The sequence below is a fragment of the Lynx canadensis genome, chromosome D1, assembly GCF_007474595.2.
Source record: "Lynx canadensis isolate LIC74 chromosome D1, mLynCan4.pri.v2, whole genome shotgun sequence".
NCBI classification, from domain to species: Eukaryota; Metazoa; Chordata; class Mammalia; order Carnivora; family Felidae; genus Lynx; species Lynx canadensis.
Window position 1 is genome coordinate 108,360,749 of NC_044312.2, and position 20,903 is coordinate 108,381,651.

Sequence of the window (20,903 nt, forward strand, 5' to 3'; positions counted from 1 at the left end):
GCTCGCGGTGGGCAGTTTATTCCACTTCATGCAGACACTGACCCACGCGCTCAAGGAGCTTAAAAATACATTGAACCACACAGGGTCTGTTCCCCACCTCCCCCCAGACATAGAAAGATACTTGGCCGAGTGGGGCTGGGGTCTGAGGGTCCAAATGCCTCCTATTCTGGGACAAGGCGGCAGTGTGGGCCCAGGTAGTAGTGGAGGCAGCGTCCTTTCTCCCCAGAGGAAAAGTGCAGAGACAGGGCCGAGGCCCCAGGCAGGGAGGCCTCATTCTCACAGCGGTTGGCAGGGTGGGCCAGGCAGGGTCCTTCCAGGCCCTTCCCCCGAGGGCCCGCCCAGCTGTGGGCCGAAGATCTGGGGAGGCGCAGGGACCAAGATGCCACTGGGGCTGGCTGCGCGAGGCGGGCAGCAGTGCCCCTGGGTCCTGGGCGCCCGGCGCTCAGTCCTGGCCTTCATCCGAACGCCACTTGAGAGCGTGGTCCTTATGTGCGTCGGGAAGGATCTGGTTTCGCATCCCCCCGAGCAGGCTGGACGTGGCTTCTGTGGCTAGAATGAGGGGCTTCACCACAGTTGGGGGCAGCTGGCGGATCACGCCCCCCACGGCGCCCGTCAGCCCCTTCTGCTCGTGGCCCCGGGATGCCACATCACAGATGGTCTGAGCCGTGTCCAGGATGCCCTGTGGAAGTGGGAGGTCAGCGCAGGGGTTTGGGTGGGGAGGCGGCTGTGGGGCTGGGAGGGGGGACGGGGCCTCGTCACCTCTCGAACTGTGTCATAGGCCTTGGCCACACCCTCCCGGAGGTCGGCGGGCTGGTGGCCCTTTCGTAGCCTCCTGACGGAGCGCTTGTCCTGCAGGGAGCGGGGGATGGGTGCCGCAGGGGACAGGATGTCATACACCGTCTCAGCTGTGGCCTAGAGGAACACGGAGGGCACCGGATGAGGACACCTGGCCGGGGCACACACGTCCAGCCCCGAGGCCCCCGAGCCAGCCCCAGAGGACCGTGCCAGACCCTTGGCCAGCCCAGGGAGCCGCCGCACTCTTGTCTCCCTCCATAGCTGTGCTTTATGGTGCTGCTCCTGGGGCCCTGCTGATGCTTCCACGACTCAGGTCAAGGGGCTTCAGGTGGGCACATGCCTCCTGAGGGGATTCGCCCAACGTCCTCTGGACCCCAAACCATCTGTGTGCCCTTGCCCCATTTGTGAGGTGCCACACAGGCAGCTTTCTTGAGACGAGTGCGCCGTCTCCCCTACCCTGCACCTTGCCCTGCCCTGTCCGCTGCAGAGGCAGCTCTGGCAGAGCACTGGCTTCCCCCCTGCTCACCCCCACCGAGTCCCCTCTGCCTTCCGGAGCTGGCTCCTCTGTTCCTTTTGCCCCCTCACTTCTCACCCAGTCTCTTCACCTGTGCCTCTGGGGCCTCTCTGGGACCTGCTAATCCTTCCAGAGGGACCTGCCTCCTCTCTAGAGATCTTGCCCCCTGCCTGCAGGGGGCTGGGCTTGCAGATCCCAGAGAGCACTGAGCTCCCCCACAAGGGCGTGTCCATCCTAGTCCCCCTACCAGAGTTCACGGCACTGACCTACAGCTGCTCACAGGACAATGCCCTGGTGTCCCTGGGATCTGTCTGGGCCTAGCAAAATGCAGGGCCTGAATGAGTGAGGGCCGGTCTGTGCCTCAGATTTTCCGTCTGTAAACAGAGTCACACCCCCTGCCCTGCTGTTCAAGAGGTGGCCACGAACAGACACCAGTGGGCTGTAGAGCCTGGAGGGCACTCACCCTCCAGCATGGGAGTTGTGTGGGCCCCAAGTTGGTCACTGGGCCTCTCTCATCCATGACTGTGTCTCATGAGACCACACACCCAAGACTATCCTCAGTAGAAATCTGGGGATGGGTCAGGTGCTGTGGAGCACCCTCCCTGCCCTACTTGGCCTGGAACCGTGTGCCCACTCACCTGGATAGCCTGCACCAGCCGGTTGCTGAGTTCCAGGGCGGCGGAAGCCGTGGAGGAGCCAAAAGAGGCAGCCCCCCGCTGCAGCCCCCGCATGAGGCGCCCATCCTTTCTGTACTGCTCGATGGGCAGCCAGAGCAGGTCCCGGAACCCTTGGACTGCAGGGACAGGGTTGTCAGAGGAGCTCAGGGCTGCGCTGCCCACACAAGCCCTGACTTCAGACCTCCTCTACCTATCCCTGAGGCAGCTTCTAGGCTGCCCAAGAGTAAGAGCAGTTTCCAGAGCCCCGATAGTCAGCCACTCACAGAGCTGGACAACTGAGTGCATGGGGCCTACGCCCCCCAGCAGGCCAGGAAGCTGGTTCTTGCGGATGTCCTGCAGCCACTCATTGAGAGCATAGCCTAGCACCTTGTCCACACCCAGGAGCCTGGGAAGGGGAGAGGAGAGGAGAGGTAGAGCCACACATTGAGGGGTCATGGGACCAGGAACTGAGGTACCCCAATGCTCTCTCTAGCACCCCCCCGGGAGGATTGTGGAGGATGACGGTCCCCATTATACAGAGTGAAACTGAAGGCCCAGAGGGGTGATGAGTTGGCCAAGGCCACACAACCAGTCAGAAACAGAGCAGAGGGAAGCTAGAGGACCTTGGAGAGAGGCTAGCGGTGCTGCAGGGCAAGAAGGGCTCACCCGTGTCGGCAACAAAGCCGCTTCAGCTTCAGCTCAGAGCAGTTGAGCTGGGCCAGGCCAATGAGGAGGCCAGCGAAAGTGCCCTGGGGACGGAGAAGGGATTGGGGTTTATGCGATTGAGCACAGGGGCCTGCCCAGCCCACAGCAGCCTCTGAAGGCCGACTCAGCAGCGATGTCACCTGGATGCAAGCCCTGGCCCCCTAGGCCACACCTGGGCAGAATGGGGACGAGAGGGATGGGCCCACACAGCCAGCCTGCCTGACAGCCCTACTTACCACCTGGTCCATGGTGACGTGCTTGCCATGGTAATCTAACCAGATAGGCACCTCAGACGTGAAGCGGAACTCCCTGGGTGGGGAACGGGGAGAGGGGCCTTTGGTCACTGACCCGGCCCTCTGCGGCCTGGGCTGGGACCCCCCAGCCTGCAGCCCCACCTGAAGTAGATAGGCTGCTGCTCGGCAGAGGAGCGGTGTCCACTGCCTGTGGTCTCCCGGGAGCCAGGCGTCTCTGTGTCCTCAGCCTGGCCTTCCTGGAGGCTGCTGGGCTGGACTCGGGTCTCAGGGCGAGCTAGGGTGGGGGGCACAGATTGGGGATGGGCCTGGGGATGGCCGGGAGGTGGGAGGCCCGGACCCTCCCCTCCCAGCTTAGCCTCTCACCCTCAGTGGACGTCTCCACCGAAACCATAGGATTGATGCCAGCCGCCAGGCTGGTGAAGAAGTCCTTGAGGAAGAGCAGGGCATCCTGCAGGGGAAGGTGCAGGTCAGGCGCCCAGGCCCGGAGGCAGCGGGGCTCACCTCCAGCTCTACCCCCATCCGACCTCCTCACCTGGTCCACGTTGAGCCGCAGGGGCATCAGCGAGACACGGAGACAGCACTCGGGCCCACCCAGGTTGGTCGTGGGGGCCACGTGCAGCGCTTTGATGGTGAGCTGGGGGCAGAGGGCAAGCTCTGGGTGCCCGCGGGGCCTCGGGTCCCTGCCCCCACCCCGTGCCCAGCTGGCCTCGCATCGGCGCATGCTGTCGCCGCAGCTGAGCCCGCCCGAGCCCTAGCATTCTCCCAAACAGGCCGGCGCGGGCGTGCGCACTCGGCTCTGCCCAGCGTGGACGGCGGGGGTGGCCTGTACCATGTTGGAGTGGGCGCGACGTGGCATCCGCTCACTCGTGTGCAGGTACAGGAACTTGTTGATCTGGGAGGAGGCGAGCCGGTCTCGGACCTCAAGCTCCTGGACAATGAACACCTGGCGGGACAGTGGCCGCTCCTCTAGCTCCTGGCCGGGGGCCGCGGGGCCGGGGGCCGGCTCCGCTGGGTACACCTCGTGCTGGAAGCTTACCTGAGGGGTGGGTGGAGGCCTGAGCCACGCAGGCAGGGCCCCTGTCTCTCAGCCACCCTTCTTGCCCCCAGCACCCCCCTCAGCCCCCCACCTGGCTGCCTCCCTGTCGCTGTCCCACAGGCATTTCAAACTCCTCTTATACTGAACTCCTCCCCTGAATCTACTTGCTCCCGTTCCCTTCCTGTCGCCTAAGTGTCACCTGTCTGTCACCAAGTGCCCACACTGCGCCCCCACCTCTCCGTCACCGAGGCCATCAGGCTTGCTTCCTTAGAACATCTCTCCAGTCCCTCCGCACTTGTGTCCTGTCCACCGCCTCCAGCTCATCTTGGAACTGCTGTCCCCTCTCCCCTGGACAGCCCCTCCTGGTGGTGCCCCCAGCCCCTTCTCCACACGACAGGGCTCTTCATAAAGCACACGCCTGCTCACCTTGCGCCCTGGCCTCGCCCTCCAAAGCCTGCCCTCCACCCTTGCTCCCGATGTGCCAGCCCCGCGACAGCCCCGTGTGCTCACTCAATGGGCGGCACCTCTACCTGCACAATCTCTCAGGTTAGCCTGGCCACCCACCCAACTTGTTCTTCCCCAGCAAAATTTCTCCAGAATCTGACCATCATCATGGGCTCTACAGCGGCCACCCCGTGCAGCCACTGTGTCCTGCTGAGGGCGCCTTACTCTAGTAAACACCCAAGCCGTCCCGTGGTCTGTGGGGCCTGCGAGCCTGGTTGCCAGCTGGACGCACGGCCTCCACCGCCCTCCTCCCTGCCCGGCCGCAGCCTGCTGGCCTCCTTGCCGCTCTGGACACACCAGGGAGGCTCCTGGCTGGCAGCCTTCGTGCCGTGCTCTCTGCCTGAAAACCTCTTCCTGCTCCCTTCCTCAGGGCTTCGTGCAAACTGCACCTTCTTGAGAACATGGCTGGCCCCCCTCCCCAGCGCTCCCCGTGCCCCTCCCTGGTTCACCTTCCCCAAACGTTCACCACGTTCCACACCATACAGATCCGTGGCTCCGTTCACTACCACACAAGTGACAGGAAGGGAGGGGTGCTGTCTGCTTTGCCCGTCGCGACACCCAACATCTAGAACAGCACGTAGTGTGCGGCACGGCAGCCGCTCGGTGACTCGGTGCGTGATGGGGGACCCTGAGGTAAGTTGCCACGAAGGGCTGGCTGAGGGGCAGGGACGGGATAGCCTGCCCTGTCCCCCACCCCGGCGGCTTTCTGCACTCTGCCCCCAGCTCACCTTGCTGAGCTGGATCTCCATGAGGACATGGTGCTGCCTCCCACTGCCCCCCTGCGTCCGCCAAGAGTTCTGGGGCCGGTTGGGGCCAGAGCAGCGAGAAGGGGAGCCCCTGGAGCTCATGAAGCCGCCTCTTGCCCTGGAAAGACGGAGAGGGGACAAATGGACTCAGGGGAACCCTTCCCTTGCCCCTTCCCCTGAGTGGGCCCTTCAGCCAGGGACGGAAGACACTCTCCAGCTCAGCCCTGGGAGGTGGGTGCAGGGCAAGGAAGGAAGAACGGAGGCCACCGAGGCAAGGATCCTGCTCAAGGTTATCAGTGGCTGAAGGTCAGAGCTGAACCCCAGCCCGGGCCCCATCTCCTAAGTGGGTGGGCCCCATGGCCATAGCTGCCACCTACACCCATCCTTCTCACCTGTGGCCAGGGTGGGGGCCAAAGTCTCGGCCTCCATAGAGGTGCCAGACGAGGGAGACCTCACGTAGCACCACACGGCTGCTGGGCACAGGGAAGTGGGCAGGTGCCCGGAGCAGGTCTGTGCTGCCCAGCGGCCGTGAGAAGTACCCGTCCTGCACGATGATGGGGCCCGGATGCAGCTGTGTCACCACGGGCTCCCCATCTCGGGGCTACAGGGAGAAGGCCAAGTGAACACGTGTGCACAGATACTTTCCTCAGTCCAGACCACCCTCTCGCGATTTCGTCCCCATCCTCACATTTCCCTCCCTGTTTTGGACAAAAGATGACTCCCCTGGGCCACCATCCCCAGAAGCTGTGTCAGAGTGCTCTTTCCCGGGTGGGGGCTAAGTGCCCCTTGTTCATGCCAGGCCTGTCTCTCTGGGCCCTGGGTCTTGCTTACACATGACATTCACATTGGCTCCTGGGGGCCAGCAGATCCGTACCTTTACAGCCAAATGGTTTTCCACCCCCTTCTTGCTAATCGCCCTCCCTCTTCTTGATGTCCTATGTCCCATCCCTCTGTCCTGGATGCCATTCTTTCTTCCTCTGGAAAAATCCTTCAGAGCCCAGAGCCAGAGACCACCACCACCCCACCGCCCCCAGCCCTGCCACAGACCCAGCCTTCCCGGGAGCTCTAGAAGCACGCTAAAGGGAGCCACTCTCTCCCACCAGTTCCCGGCCCTGCCCAGCCTTCCCCACCAACACACCGGGATGCCCAGACCAGGAGCGTCAAGGATGCAGAACTCGTCACTGTCCAGAGTGTCTCCATCTCCCTCCTCTTCCTTTGCATCTTCTTTGGCCTCTGAGCAGGACCCCAAGCTGCCAGTAGGGGTCACAACAGGGGGCGAGTGGGGCTGGGCCCCACTCCGCTCACCAGGGAACAGGTAGACTGACACGGGCGAGGCCTGAGGGAGGGGGCCACCTGTGGAGAGAGAGTCCAGTTTGGGGGGTGTGATGCCTGATTTGGGCGCCTGATTGCGTCCCCCGGCCCCAAAGCACTCCCATCCCACCTGAAGGCTGGGTCAGCTCCCGCAAGCTGCGCTCGGTGTCCAAGAGGGCGTCGGCCAGGTCCCGCTGGTTGATCAGGGCTGTCTCCACTGGGGGGCAGGAGGGCAGGGAGGCAGGGCTCTCGGAGAGCTGGGCCAGGCAGGGGAGGAGGGATGAATGAATGACGGGAAGGACGTACGCCTGCTCCTCCGAAGCCAGCACCCCACCCCAAGGGGGCCACGGCAGGGGCAGGGGCAGGGGCAGGGGCCTGGCAGAGTTCTAGTGGCCTGCAGGGCCAGGCCTCACCTGTACCTTCTGGCCGGCGATCTCCGTGGGGCTGGGGGGCCGGGGAGGGGGGTGTAGGTCGCCCTCATTCATTACGTACTGGAGCAGGTTCACCAGCAGGGCGCAGGAGTCCGCGCAGCTGTGCACGTGCACCACGTTGTTGGAGCAGCGCAGTTCGAACAGCGGCTGGCTCTGGGGGGCGGGGCGCCGTCAGCCCAGGCTCCACACCCCACCTGCCCAGGGTCCATCCCTCCATACAGCCTGCTGCCCGGCAACCCCACTGAGCAAACTGAGCCCGAGACTAAAAGGGGCTTCGCTCGGGGCCACCCAAGGCAGCAGGGGTGCTCCCGGCTTGCCAATGTCCCCGTGTCCGTCCTCAATCCCTCGCCTCAAGCTGGGGAGGTGGGGCCGATTATCTCCATTTTACAGATGAGGAAATGGGGCTCCACAAACGCCGTCTGACTCTCAAGGCCTTTTTTTTTGCTCTGGCTACAGCTGCCTTCTGGTGGTGGGGTTCCCAATTTGAGACACGCACGGTGGGCCTGGCCCTTTCCGGGAGGGCCAATAAACAGAGCCCGGCACTGAAGGGCAGGCAGTGACCATAACCCCAGCCCAGGCCCAGGTAGCAGAAGGGAAGAGACGGCCGCAAGGGAAACGGTGATCGGCCTTTGCGACTGCTCTGGCTCCGGGCCACCCCGGGCAACACTCACCAGTTTGCCCTCGGTGCTCCCCTTCCAGGTTTTAATCACAAGCTCCAAGAGGTCGACATCCAAGACACAGACGTAATCTGAAGCAGAAAGTAAGAGAAGTTCCAGTTGCTTCTTCACACCCAGCGCCTGGCCCACCCCCACAGGGGAGAACGTGGGGCTCATCCGAGTGCAGCCCTGGCGTGCGTGCTAAGGGCCCAGCTAGCAGCTAGGGGAGGACATCTGGCTGCTCTGGGTGTGGCCGGGGGCTGGGGTCCCTCAGAGGGGAGGGAGCCCCGTCCAGGCCCTGCCCACCTCGCTGCAGATCCGGGGTCTCCACCTCACACTTGTCGGACAGGTATAAGGCCGAGTCATCGAGGATGAACCTGGTGGGGAACAGGGCTGAGAAGGGCCCAGGAGCCGCTGCAGACTGCAGCTCCATGGGAGCCACAGGGGTGGGGCTCCTAGAGATGGGCAAGGGGGCACCCACAGGGGGTCCCACGCCCACAAGAAGCCAGCGCTGGGTCCTCTTCGGCCTCAGTGTTCTTGTCTGTACCATGGGGAGACTGGGCCTGTCTCCTGAGCCGAAGGCCCGAAATAGCACAAGCTTGCTTAGGTCACATGGCACTTAGGGCTCTCCAAGTACTTCCTGCACCTCCCCCTCACCTCACAGTGGCCCCGGGAGGGACGTGTCCTGCGCCCCCCCCCCCCCCCCCCCCGACATTCATTGTTCTTTCAAAATATGTTCTTATTTTATTCTTATTTGCGTAGGCTCCATACCCAGTGTGGAGCCTGATGCAGGACTTGAATTCCTGACCCTGAGATGAAGACCTGAGCTGAGATCAAGAGTCAGATGCTTAACCAACTGAGCCACCCAGGTGCCCCAAAATAAGTTATTTTTTTTTTTTTAATTTTTTTTTTTTCAACGTTTATTTATTTTTGGGACAGAGAGAGACAAAGCATGAACAGGGGAGGGGCAGAGAGAGAGGAAGACACAGAATTGGAAACAGGCTCCAGGCTCCGAGCCATCAGCCCAGAGCCTGACGCGGGGCTCGAACTCACGGACCGCGAGATCGTGACCTGGCTGAAGTCGGACGCTTAACCGACTGCGCCACCCAGGCGCCCCCCAAAATAAGTTATTTTAATGGCAACATAGCACAACCTCCTTTGAGACATCTCAAAATGTGGAAAGAAAAAAGAAATGATCTCTATTCACATTCCCTGATCCCAAATTCTGAGAAAAGCGCCTATACATTTCTTTCATCCTTTCTGTGAAGCCACAGACACGGACACACATAACCCCTCATAAGCCTTGACGTAGGTTTTTTCAGTCCATGCTGCATTAAGGGATTTTCCATATTTTTCAAGGTCATTCTTTGACTTGACTTCAATAGCTGGGTAACCCATGTTTACTGACTCAGGTTATAATCTGGGGGTCTTTAGATTATTTCTAGGTTTCAACTGTTTTATTTCTTTATTGTGAAGTAGGCTTCACACCCAGCATGGAGCCTAATGCAAGGCTTGAACTCACAACCCTGAGATCGATACCTGAGCTGATATCAAGAGTAGGATGCTTCACCGACTAAGCCACCCAGGTGCCCCTGAACTGTTTTGAGCTATACTCCAGAGACATCACATTCCACCTGTTTTTCTTATAGATCCTTAGGACAACCACCTAAGTGAGACTGTCAAGTTAGAGAGCACAAATGCTTTTAAGGCTCTGATTCAGAGGTTCAATTGTCCTCCGGGAAGGCGGAACCAATTCTCATTCCCGAGGGAGGGATCATCACCCTAATGTACAGAAAGGCTCAAAGACCGGCCCGAGGACACACAGCAGAAAGGCAGGACCCAGGGGAGTAGCAGCTGCAGCCCAGTTTGGAGTGGGATGGAAAGTGAGCTGGGTGGGGGTGGCGCATACCTGAGTAGGAAGGTGGAGGTGTCCATGATGATGTTGCTGGAGAGCGTGAAGGTCTCAGCGGTGACAAGGACGCGCACAGGGAGGTAGAGGGGCCTGGGGGTCACACGTGGGCTAGAGTAGGCTCCTGACACATGAGAGCCTGCGCCCCCGCCCCTGGCTCTTGGCCCACCCAGCCTGGGTACCTGTAGTCCACGGCGCAGGAGAACAGGTGAGTGTGTAGGACAGTAATGACCGTTGGGGGCAGGTAACCCAGCACTGGGTCATCAAGCACATCTAAGAACTCCAACAGCTTTGGGGACCAGGACAGGAGTTGTGAGGACAAGGGGCCTCTTCCTTCCTCTAAGCAACCCCCACCCCCACCACCCCAGCACGGCTCCCCACCTGCTGCCCGTCACCTGTCAGCTGCCACCATACCCCTTGCCCAGGGGCTTCGCCTGGAAGTCAGCTCTGGCCCAGCCCAGACCCCTCACACTGGCCTCCCCGCTGGTCCAGAGACCTGCCTGCCTGTACCACTCTCACTCACCTGGGAGTGCCAACTCTGCTCCGGTAAGGCCATGAAGTGGCGCAGGGTGGCTCTGTGGAGCCTCAGGGTTACCAGGAACTCCTGGAGGTGGGGCACAGTCAGCATGGTGGGGCCCAGCCCGCCAGGCACCAGAGAGGCAGTCGTCCCAGCCAAGCGGGTGGACCGGGAGCGGGCACTATTGTACCTTGACGTTCTTGTGGGGGTCCAGGTGGATGCGCACAGCAGTGGACAGCATGTGGGGGCCCCGGCCCGTGTGGCCTGAGGCTCCCCGCTCGGTCACACCTTCCTCTGACGGGTAGATGGCTGGGGCCAGCTGGGCCGGAGGAGCAAAGCTGGGCGGCTCCAGGCGACTGGGCAGCAGGCGGTCAGCCACAGCCGCTGGGGAGGCACCCGGTGAGCCCCCTGCTGAGCTGGCTGGCCGTCCCCTCCACCCGGGGCCCAGTCCCTCCTGAAAGCCCCCTCCCCTCATACCTCGGTGATAGAGCTTCGCCTTCTCGGCTTCCAGGCAGAAGTAGCCGAGTCCTGGCTGGCCTCGGTACTGGGAGACACTGAAGATGGTGCCTTGCTCCACATCCAACACCAGTTCCCCGTGTGAGGTCTCTAGCCTCCTCCCAACCTCATCCTGCAGACAGAGCACGTGGCTTGGCCCCTCCAGGGCACTCAGTAGCCCCTAGGCCCTTGGCAGGGGAGGGGGCCCTGGAGCCCCAGCCCGCCTAGGACCAGCCCCAGCTCTACCCAGATTCTGCTAAAGATCTGGAGCAACACTTGCCCGTTTTGCCAGAAGGGGAGTCATCCCTGCCCTCCCCGCCATCCAGCACGAGACAGCACCCATCTGGACCCCTAGCATAGCACCTTGCATACAACCGGCGCTAATGGGGTGTGATGGGATAGGTGGGTCATGGGTGGGTGCTGCTAGCTGGATGGGCCACTCTCGGCCCCACTGGGGCTTTTTCCCCCAGATTCCCCAACTGCTCAGACAGGTCTTGCTCTCCTGCCAGTGGTGGGTGGGGAGCTCTGGAGTCAGGGGGGCTCACCTCCCCAGGGCTGCCCTCACCTTGGTCTCACAAAGGGCTGTGATCCGACCTTTCAGCACCGTCACCAGTGTAGAGAAGGTACTCTGGGAGCGAGGACCTGGGGACTCAGGGGCAGGGGGCTGGGGGGCGCCTGATGCCCCTACCGAGAAGAAGTGGGCATCCTCCTCATCCGAGTCAGAGTCTGGGGTGAGATCAAAGAGCCAAGTGGGAAGGAGACCTGGGAGGGCTGCCCCAGCCCTACCCAGCTCTGGGGACCTTGAGATCCGTGCCAGGGCATCCCTCCTACCCAGCTTGAAGGCCGATTTGCACATCTTGAAGTTGGCATGCCAGCAGCCTGAGGGGCCGGGGAAGCCAGGGGGATGAGCAGTGGGGTCAGGGGTGGGAAGCAGGTCCGCAGGCTCCCACATGAGTAGGTCGTTGTTGATCCTGAGACAAGTGGACGGACAGCAGCAGTGAGGGTGGCCCAGCCCGGCCCCTCCCCATACTCCCCCTACTCGCCTGAGTCACCACCTGTTATAGAGGCTCTCATAGGCCTCCTTGCTGGGCAGGAAGATGTGGGCACTGGGCAGGACCACTTCAAGGCTGCAGCGTGATAGTGCCAGGGCCCGGCTCTGGAAGGTTTTCATCTCCTCGGGGTCTCCGGGAATCACCATCTAGTCAGGGGAGTGGGGAAAGGCATCTGAGAGATGTCAGGGTCTGCCGCTGGCTCGGGAATCAGACTCTGGTCTGCACGCTGACTTCCTATCATTTATTCATTCTCATGCACTGATGGGAGCCCTTCTCTGCTGGGAGGTAGGACAGCCATCTCAGAGAAGCGCTGGCAGCATGCCAAATCTGCTTGGAGGACCTCATATATGTTAACTCCTTTATCCTCATGATAGGCCTACGACACAGGTCATTGCACCCACTTTCAAGATAAGGAAACTCATCTGAGTATAAGTCTCTAAGAGATTAGACCAGTTCTAAGATGACAAAGCTAGAGTGGCAGAGCCTGGATTCAAACCCACTTTAGCCCAGAGACCAGGCCCTCAACTGTCTCACTCAAATCTCATCACCTTCAGAGAAAAGGATCCCGAGGTCCCTGCCGAGAGACAAGGTCCTGATCTCCCCAGTGAAGGACCTGCCCCCACCAGTGTCCTCACCCTTAGGCCCCATGAGCTGGGGTGCTTCGGATTCCCCACTGATCAAAGACGATGGAAGCGATGCCACTCTTGCCGGTGCTGGGTCACGTCACCTGGTGCCCTAAGTGATCCTGTCCTCCCGGCCCACAGCCACCAAGTGGCTCCCTTGGGTTTACGGGGCCTCACCTCCTCTGTCTCGTACATGGTCCTCTTGGAGGAAAATGGCGAGGGCTCAGGTTCCCGCAGCTCACATGGACTCTCAGCCGACAGCTCCAGCTCCTCTCCCTTCTCGGGGGTCACCTCCCACTGTGCACTGCTGAGCTGGGGGTTCAGGGTCACCACCACCCTGCCAGAGCACAGGCCTGTCACCGGGCTGCAAGTCTCCCTCAGCCCCTGGTCCCCGCCCCCTCCAGCTTCCTGCTGCCCTCAGGAGCAAAGCACTCCTCTCCTGTCTGCCCTTTGAGCCCCCACTTACTGGGGCAGGAAGTATTTGTGCCCAGGGCTCTTGGGATCCAGGGCTTTGGAGACCCGCAGGCAGGGGATGGGTGGCTTCTCTCCGTCTTCGTAGGTGCCTGCGAGGATGAAGAGGAGGGGTTGTCATTGCTGCCTTTCCCCATTTCTTCCCCAATGTCAGGTGGGGTTAGTGGGGGCCCGGAGCCTCCATCGTGGTGCCTGCGCCCTCCCTCACACCCATGGCCGGCAGCAGTCCAGTGATGAAGGGTCCACTCTGCACACTCTCAGAGGAGCCTGAAGACAGGTAATGCTGGCATCTCACAGAGCTGGTGAGACCTTGGGCCCCAGTCCATCCCAACTGTGTCTCAGTCCCTTCCGTAGCCCTGGGCCCCCCTCTCCCAGAGGCCTGAGGCCCTGCCCTGGGTATTGTCCTCTGGGGGCTCTCACCGTGCAGGTCGGAGCAGGTAAGCTCCAGGCGGGTGGGGATGGGCGGACCAGGACCACTGCTCAACTCTGACCGGAACTGGGGCTCACTCAGCTCCAGCCGCAGCTGCTCAGCCCGCACAGCTCGGCCTGCCCAGGGGTCCCGCTCGGGCCGCAGGTCAGCAATGGGGAAGCGCAGCCGCAGCGTGGCCTGGGGTGCTGACAACCGCACCACTGTCTGCTGCTCGGCAGCTGGTGGGGGTTCCGTCTGCAGGACGAGGGGGGTGATCAGAGCTGCCAGAGGCCCCAGCACTATGGCTGTGAGCTAGAGGGTCCGTGCCGGCCCCCTGCCCCAGCTGGGTATCTTACCAGGAGGCCAGCAGGTGGTTCGGGAGGGGGTATGGTGGCCAGGCGCAGCAGGGCAGCAAGCCGGTCCAGGGCCCCCAGCTCCACATCTGCCTGGAAGTCAGCTAGGTCCAGGGCCAGTTCTGAGTGGCAATGGCAGGCGGCTGGGCGCCGGGGTCGGCTCTGAGGGTGAAGGTGTTCAGGTCAGCGAGGGCTGTGGGGTAGGTGAGGGCAGGATGGGAAGGGACCCCCTTGAGCAAAAACAAAATGCAGAGGCCGCCTGGCTGGTGTGGAGAAAAGCTTGCACAGGGGACAAAGCTAGGAAGGGAGAGGGAGACCCTCACCACATTGCCTGACAAAGAGGACCATGTTTGTTTAATATAAGCCATCCAATATTCAAAACGGGCAGGGGTTGCCAAGATGAGCCAGGGAAGGGGCAACCAGGCCAAAGGATACATGTGTAGGGCCCAGACGTCGTCTTCAAGGGCTCCCAGATGGGGAGGTGTGCCCTAGCTGGAGCACAGGCAAGGGGGCTGGAGGGTGGGAGCAGGCGGCCACCAGGGGAGGACGGGGGATGGGGTGGGGTCAAGGTACCACGGAAACAGCCAAGGGCCCTTAGGCACGGGTTGGGGGGGTTACCTTGGACACACGGCGTAGAGTCTGCGTATGACGCAGGTGGGCACAGGGCCGAGCTGAGGCCTGGGAACCCAGGCTGCCGGGGAAGCTCAGGATCTGGGATGGGACACAGGAGGCAAGAGTCAGGCGGGGCCTCCAGATCCACCTGAACCTGCGGGCCCCCCCACATCCACACTCGCTCTCGGCCCTCACCTCCGTGTACTCAGGCTCGAAAGCGCCCCTGGGCCACAGACACTCCAGCACCTCGAGCTGCCCAAAGTGCACCTGTGTGCTGGTAGTCCGCCGGCCCCTGCCTGTCCGCAGCTCCCAGGACAGCTGCACAGCTGTGCCCGTTAGCCTGCGAGGAAGAAGCTGGGCATCAGAGGTTGGGCTCGGGGGGCTCGGGGAGTCTCTCCTTGGGCCCCTGCCTCAGGCTTGTACCGGACGTGGCTACAGGGACAGGCCCTCTGGAAGCGCGGTCGGAGATGGTGGAAGTCACGGGAGCCGAAGGGCCCATCCTTGGTGGCATCAAACTCCGAAAAAAAGTGGGTACTGAGGTCAGGTGGTCCAGAAGATGGGGCAGATGTCTGAAGCAAGGTCAGGGTCATGCCCCCCAGGGTCATCTTTAGCAGCGAGTCAGGGCGCAGGGTGTCCGGGAGGGGTGTGGGGGCCGTCTTGCCTGAGAGGAGAGAGGTTTTACCAGGGACTTCCCAGAGCTCACAGGCACCCCAGGTAAAGTGATGGTCAGATGCTGGGCCAGGGGCTGGGAGAAGCCCTGGCCCAGATGGACTATGACTCTGGCACGGGGCCTGGCCGGGCAGGGGCGACACAGAGCCTCATCATGCCAGAAACTGAGCCCACGCTCAATTCAACCCTCTCAAGGAGCTGGAAGGACTAGAGGTGGCAAGGCACTCAGTCCAGCGCCTGACACACATGATCTCTCAACAAACACCGGTCAATACGTATAGCTCGGCAAGGTTAGATCTTATTACACCCTTTCTATGGAAGGGGAAACGGAGTCTCCAAGAATTTAAATGCTTTGCCCAAGATCACTGACTCTGACACCTAGCCCTCTATCTATTGTGTCACCAGCCTCCCGAGCATCCCCAGGGAACCACGTCACCCACGCGGACGGCTAAGCATCAGTGGAGGCCTCCTGCACCCACGTGACATCACAGGGGCACTGAGGCCTCTTCCAGCTGTTCTTGCCCCAGGAGCACTCACCAGTTGGGTGGGCATGAGCAGACAGCCGGCGGGGGGCCATGTCACTGTGCACAGAAGATCCTAGGTCTACATCGGAGAGGGAGAGCTCGGAGAGGGCTGAGGCCACACTGCTTGTGAGGCCCGCCATGGAGAAGAAGAGGTCTGTGGGCCAGGACAGGGGAGGTTAGGGAAAGCCACACTTGGTCCCCACTCCTGCACCCATTCTCGCTGCCCAGACAAATGCCAAGTGTGACCCCACACCCACCAGTGTTGTCCAGGTTGACAAGAGGGCTGGCAAGGGGTTCTGGGCTGAGGGGCTCAGCCACAGCCCCTGCCCGAAGCTGCTCATTCAGGTCCTGCTCAATCAGCCACAGGTCTTCGGCACCTAGCGGGCGGCTCTTGTTCAGCTTGTCCACCAGGCCCTCGGGGTCTAAGGAGGAGGACAGTTGTTTCTGTCAGCCCGGCCTGGCTGGCCCCTCCCTAGGCATCCATTCCCCTGGAGCGCCCAGAGGCCTCACCTGCAAGGCTCATGGCACTGAACAGTTCTTGAAGCCGCTGGAGCTGCCGAGGGGTCAGAAGCAGGTGCAGGGAGCCCAGCTGTCCAGACACCTCCAGCTGGGGCCAGAAGGGGCCAGAGGAGACAACCATGGAGCCTACATCGGCCACCTAGGCCCTCTTTCTGACAGCCACCACTCACCTGCCCTCACCCAGAGGATGTAGGATGTCAGTTGCCAGGCTAAGCTGTCACCAGCTAGTTCTGGAACCCCAGCCACAACTTGACCACTGAGCCTGTTTCTCTAATTGCTAAGAAGGCAGTAACTTCCCCCACTCAATGACCCTGCTTTGCACTGCTGAGGAGTATTCTGAAATGGAGCACATTCCATCCTCCACAGGGGCTTGGGACCCACCTTGGGGCCTGGGAAGGCCTCATTCTGCTTCAATTTCATTGTCAACTCCATATACCCTGAGCAGCTGCCAATCTGCAAGGGGGGTTTCGGGGGTTCCTCCTGGAGGCAAGAGGATACAGGAGGGAACGGGTTGAACATATGAGGTCAGAGATGGTCAGAAGGAATGGGGGGACGGTCAGCGGGGGCAGATGGGAGAGAAGACAGGGATTAGAAGGAGAAAGAAACTGTGGGGATCAGAGTCAGCCCACCTGTGGGGGGAGCTCCTCGAAGTGTAGGCGGACCCCCGCCAGCTGCAACAGCTTGTGCAGGAAGGCGGGGGGCTGGTGCACGTCCACTGGGGGGGCCTGGCTTGGGTCCCGCACTGCCTCGTCACAGTACTCCAGTCTGGGGAGTGGAGGATGAGCCCTTGCCCCAGCCACCTCAGGCTGGCGCCCCTCTCCGAACACAGCACTTTGTTTTAGGGGTCTGGGGTCAGAGTCTGGACAGCAGAGCTTCCCCACCAGAGCCAGGCCATCCTGGACCTCCATGGCCAGCCCTTCTTCCTCAGACCCTGGTGTGTAACCTGCTCCTTAGGGCCCCAGCCACTCTGGGCCTGTATCACCCTGGCCATCGGGCCCCATTCCAGGCTCACGATATGGTCCTCCCACCACCACAGCCACCACCAGGACCACCCAAAATTCGCCCTGCTACCTCTCAGGAGCCCAGGCTGGGGTTAGGGGCAGGGGCACCGCCAAGGCCATGCAGCAGCCCCTCACTCCCCCTCCTCTTCACACCAGACTACCCCGCTTGGCATGCCCCTACCTCTGCACGTGGACTTCCACCGCCACGCCATGCTCCCCATCACCTGGTGAGTGTTCCACCCTCACCACAGTGTCCAGGAAGGTCACCTTGATCCTTCGTAGCACTGAGGGGCGGAAAGGGGTCTCAGGCCAGGTAGAGCCGCAAGGGAGCAGGCAGAGTTTCCCCACTGGGGCAGCAGAGTGGCCATCCCACTGTCTAGGGCCCCTGTTTTGTGGGCTACAGGGGGACAGGGAGCAGGGTGGCCATGGGAGGCCTACTTACCAGTCTCAATGGTCTGGGCAAACATTTCCAGTCCCTCCAGGGGCTGTGGTGGCTCAGAGGGCTCGGGCAGCCCATCCCGAAGGCACTCCTGAGCCAGCTGTAGGCTCGTGGTCATGCATGAGGCCCAGCTCTGTGAGTCAGCAGCCCCTGGCCCTGTGAGTAGGCAGAGGGTCTCAGAAGAGGTGCCCAGGCCTACTCCTACCACTTGCTCCCCAGCCCCCTGCCCCTAGCCTTGCCCAACCCTCACCTGGGGCCCGGCGGGGCTGCAGAGTGAGCTGGAGTCCTGACACACGCACGGTGCAGTGGTCGGTGAGCAGCGCAGCCCAAGGCACGGCCACCTCGATAGAGCCCACAAAGCCTTCCACCAGCTCCAAGGGTGATTCTATGGACTCCAGCACTTCGTTCACAGACTGGGAGCAGGGAAGGGACAGATCCGGCTCAGGGAAACCTCCAAATGTGGCGGTCTCCCTGGCTGCAGCACTCCTGGTGGGCTGCTGCGACCTTCGAGAGCTCCCTGGCTCTCCCTGCCCCCTCCCTACCCCCCACCCACTGCCCCTGTGCTACCTATAAACTTCTACTATCGCTCTAGCTGATCCCTACTCTTGGCCCATCCAAACGTGGTCCATCCTTTAAACCAGAGGAGGGGGAGCTGAAGGATGAGAAGGAGGAAGCCAGGCAGAGGGGATGGAAGGTGGTATGTTCCAGGCACGGGAACAGCACGTGCAAAGGCACAGCAGAGTGCAGCAGCACCCATGTTCTCTCTGGATCAGTGTGGAGTTCAAGGGGAGTGTACACGAGAGGCTGGCAGAGGGCCGAGCTGAGCCGGAGGGGACCCCTGCCCAACTTCAAACATTTGGTGTAGCTGTACCTCTCTGAGGTATGAGGCTGAGAACCCCTGGTTACAAATGGGGAAATAGCACCGTTGCCAGTCTGGGAGCTTCTTGAAGGCAGGAACTCACCTGCCTGCTTCACGTGACCCCAGGGAGTGTGTGGTACCACCCAGAGAGGATCCCAGTAACGCTTGTTGGATCCGTGAGTAAACAAACACATGGCAGAACTAGAAGACTCATAGAGGTCAAGTTGAAATTCCTTACCCAGAGATCCATAGATGGGAAACTGAAGCCTAGAGAGAAGGGCCTAGTTTAACCACTCAGGGTGGGGTGAGGACTGTGACTGAAGTCTCTCTCCTCACCCCATCCCAGGATCCCCAGGCACTCAGCTTCTTCTGGGGTCTTCAAGGCAGGAGCGGCAGGCAGAGCAGCTCGGAGGAGGGGCTGGCTATGGGGAAAGCACCTGCTTTCCAAGGGACAACTCCTGAGGCCAGCCCAGAAAGCATCCTAGCTAGGAGCCATTTCAATCTCCACCAAGAGGGCAGGGCAGGGCTGGGCAGGGTGGGAGTGTTTTCTGGGACTGGAAGTAGGAAGAGGCAGCCTAGAGGTCTTGGCCATTTCCTTCAGGCCAGCCTAAGAGGCTGAAGTCAGAGGTCAGAAAAGGCCTCCTCCACTAGGATTCACAGGCAAGAAGCTATCGGGAAGTGTCCCCAGCTCTGGGCTCAGGAGTTTCCCCTTACCTTACATTTGCCCAGGGAGGCCTGCCTACCCCTAAAGCTCAGCTCTTCCTGCCCCACATTGCATTTAGGCCAGGCACTCTGTCGGCCCAGCCAGAAAACTGAGAAGCCCCTGCCCCATGCCCACCCCTGCGGCTCTGGACTGGAGGGCTGACCCAGTGCCAGCCCTGGGCTGATGCCTCTAATTGGTGGCTTCTTTGCAACTTCCCAGTTCAGCTGAGTTGTGAGTCACTGCCTCTCACCGCCCCCAGCCTCAGGCCTCTGACCCAGACCTTCTTCCTCCCGCCTCCCCAGCATCTCCCTTGGCCTCCTCCCGGCTTGAAGCCAAACCTCTCCATTTTTCCTCAGGGACTCTCTGGCAGGTGGGGACGGATGCTAACTCCCAAGCCCCTCCCCAAACGCTACTGGGTCCATCCCACTCTCCCCAAAGCAGGAAGTAGGCAGGGGCGGCAGTCGCCAGTCACACGAGGTGTTGATCAACACCGGCGCTGACGCGGTTGTTGACATCCACGTCCGGAGGCGGGAACCCCACCCACTTGGCCCAGGATCTTAGGGTCAGGAGGTCAGAGCACCTTTCCCACAGGTGCTCTCGGCAGGACTCCGGACCCCTACCAGCTTTCCCTGACCAGCTGCAAGGCCCCAACTCTCTCACTGCCCTGGCCCGGTCCTATTAGAGTCCCCTAGTTCCTCCGCTCCCTCCTCACCTTCTCCTTAGCCCCTGAGAACCACGCTTCCCAACTCAGGCCCCAAACTCGATGTGCTTATTCTGGCATTCTTCAGACAAGTGACATCCCCCTCCCCAGCCTCAGTTTCTCCTACTGGGGAGGCAGGGACCCAGTCCTACCCAGCTTCTGGCTCTGGAAGCGATCAGTCTCCTGGAAAGGGCCTGACTCCCATGGCCTCTCCACGCCGTATGCCCGGTCCCCAGCCCACCCTCCAGTCAGAATCCTTAGGTCGTTGCGGCGCCCCCCGCCCCCTTTCGCGAGCTCGGGCCTGGTTCCTCACCCAGATCTCCAAGTGGATATCCCGCAGGGCAACGCTGCCCTTGTACAAATCGAGGCTGAGCTGGTCCAGGCTGAGGTGCTCCTGGAAGAAGTGACCCAAGTAGTGGTGCAGCAAGTAGCGGCATACCCGCTCTTTTACACAGTTCGACCATGGCCACAGCCATCGTGACATCTCGGAGACCGTCGGGCCCGGGCCGCCGGCGCTCGCCACCCGCCGGCGATGCCTGTCGGGCTTCGCTGTTCACTAGAGCCCCCGGCTCTCCCCGCCGCTTCTCTCAGCGCCAGGCCGCGCCCCCCGGACCCTCAGCCACGCCCCCCACGCTCAATGCCATTCGCCGTTGTAAAGGGCGAGGCTTGCTGATTGGCCGCGGGGGGCGGAGTCTTCGAGCACGAAAAAGGGACTGGGCTCTCCGCACGACACAGGGCTCCTAATCCTGATTTACGCTTGCGTAAAAATTCTCGGTGGGAGGACCTTTAACCTCCCATCTACCGGCTCTGGGAAGGCTGTTGCAGGAGGTACCAGCCCCGCAGAGGAATGCGCATGTGCCGACTCTTCCAAGTACTTGAGGTAGTTAGGCAGGATTTAAAGGGACAGTGTCCCATCAAACTTAAGCTTCCCAGAGGAATAAAGTCTGTGTGAGAGCCCCAGCGCGCGTCAAAGAAACAATTAAGTGAGTAAGCATTTGCATTTTACAAAACGCTTCACCATCTTTTATCTCATTCAACCCTCAAGACCTTCTTAGGTGGAGATTTGAAAGATAAGAAAACCATTTTACAGATAAGAAAACCGATTTATAAATACTCTTAAGTCCATCACCGAGGAAGTCCCCCCCCCACCCCCCCCACCCCCGCCCCTTACCTGGAATGCTGGGCAGGAGATTTACCGACCCTCCCTTCTCTCCGCATTTGGTCAAGCCTCCAGCTCCTCTCTGGGGGGAAAAAATTAGTTTTTCTTATCCCTAACCTAAAATTAATAACAGATGGACTTAATCCCTTGAGCAGGGGTCTTGTTTTTGTACAGCCAGTGAGCTAAGAATGGTTTTTACATTTTTTAGTTTTAATTTTAATTTTTTTTACATTTTTAAATAGTTGGAAAAAATCAAAAGAAGAATAAGACTGCATGACACA

The 20,903-nt window shown here is 60.9% G+C and overlaps 1 protein-coding gene across 3 annotated transcripts; it reads right to left on the minus strand.

Annotated features, from left to right (window-relative positions):
* Positions 1-20,025, minus strand: ATG2A (autophagy related 2A). Of its 3 annotated transcripts, none has more exons than XM_030332026.1 (41): positions 19,777-20,025; positions 17,452-17,614; positions 17,205-17,357; positions 16,944-17,046; positions 16,391-16,526; positions 16,143-16,241; positions 15,753-15,849; positions 15,500-15,664; positions 15,256-15,396; positions 14,473-14,710; positions 14,245-14,389; positions 14,056-14,148; positions 13,441-13,599; positions 13,096-13,339; positions 12,671-12,767; positions 12,382-12,541; positions 11,585-11,727; positions 11,361-11,500; positions 11,095-11,255; positions 10,512-10,662; positions 10,225-10,418; positions 10,041-10,121; positions 9,700-9,806; positions 9,518-9,610; positions 7,915-7,985; positions 7,624-7,700; positions 6,941-7,105; positions 6,652-6,778; positions 6,349-6,563; positions 5,603-5,811; positions 5,193-5,328; positions 3,754-3,960; positions 3,457-3,558; positions 3,288-3,372; positions 3,066-3,198; positions 2,907-2,979; positions 2,632-2,714; positions 2,250-2,371; positions 1,948-2,102; positions 760-912; positions 1-679 (listed from the first exon to the last, which is right to left on the minus strand). In XM_030332026.1, the coding sequence occupies exons 1-41, from the start codon at positions 19,945-19,947 to the stop codon at positions 443-445; spliced, it is 5,784 nt and encodes a 1,927-aa protein (XP_030187886.1). In that variant the 5' UTR covers positions 19,948-20,025; the 3' UTR covers positions 1-442. The 3 variants fall into 3 exon arrangements, with proteins under 3 accessions (XP_030187886.1, XP_030187884.1, XP_030187887.1); XM_030332024.1 differs by having other exon boundaries at positions 6,935-7,105; positions 19,777-20,024; XM_030332027.1 differs by lacking the exon at positions 19,777-20,025 and adding an exon at positions 18,299-19,693 and having other exon boundaries at positions 6,935-7,105.
* Between the last annotated feature and the right edge of the window lie 878 nt (positions 20,026-20,903).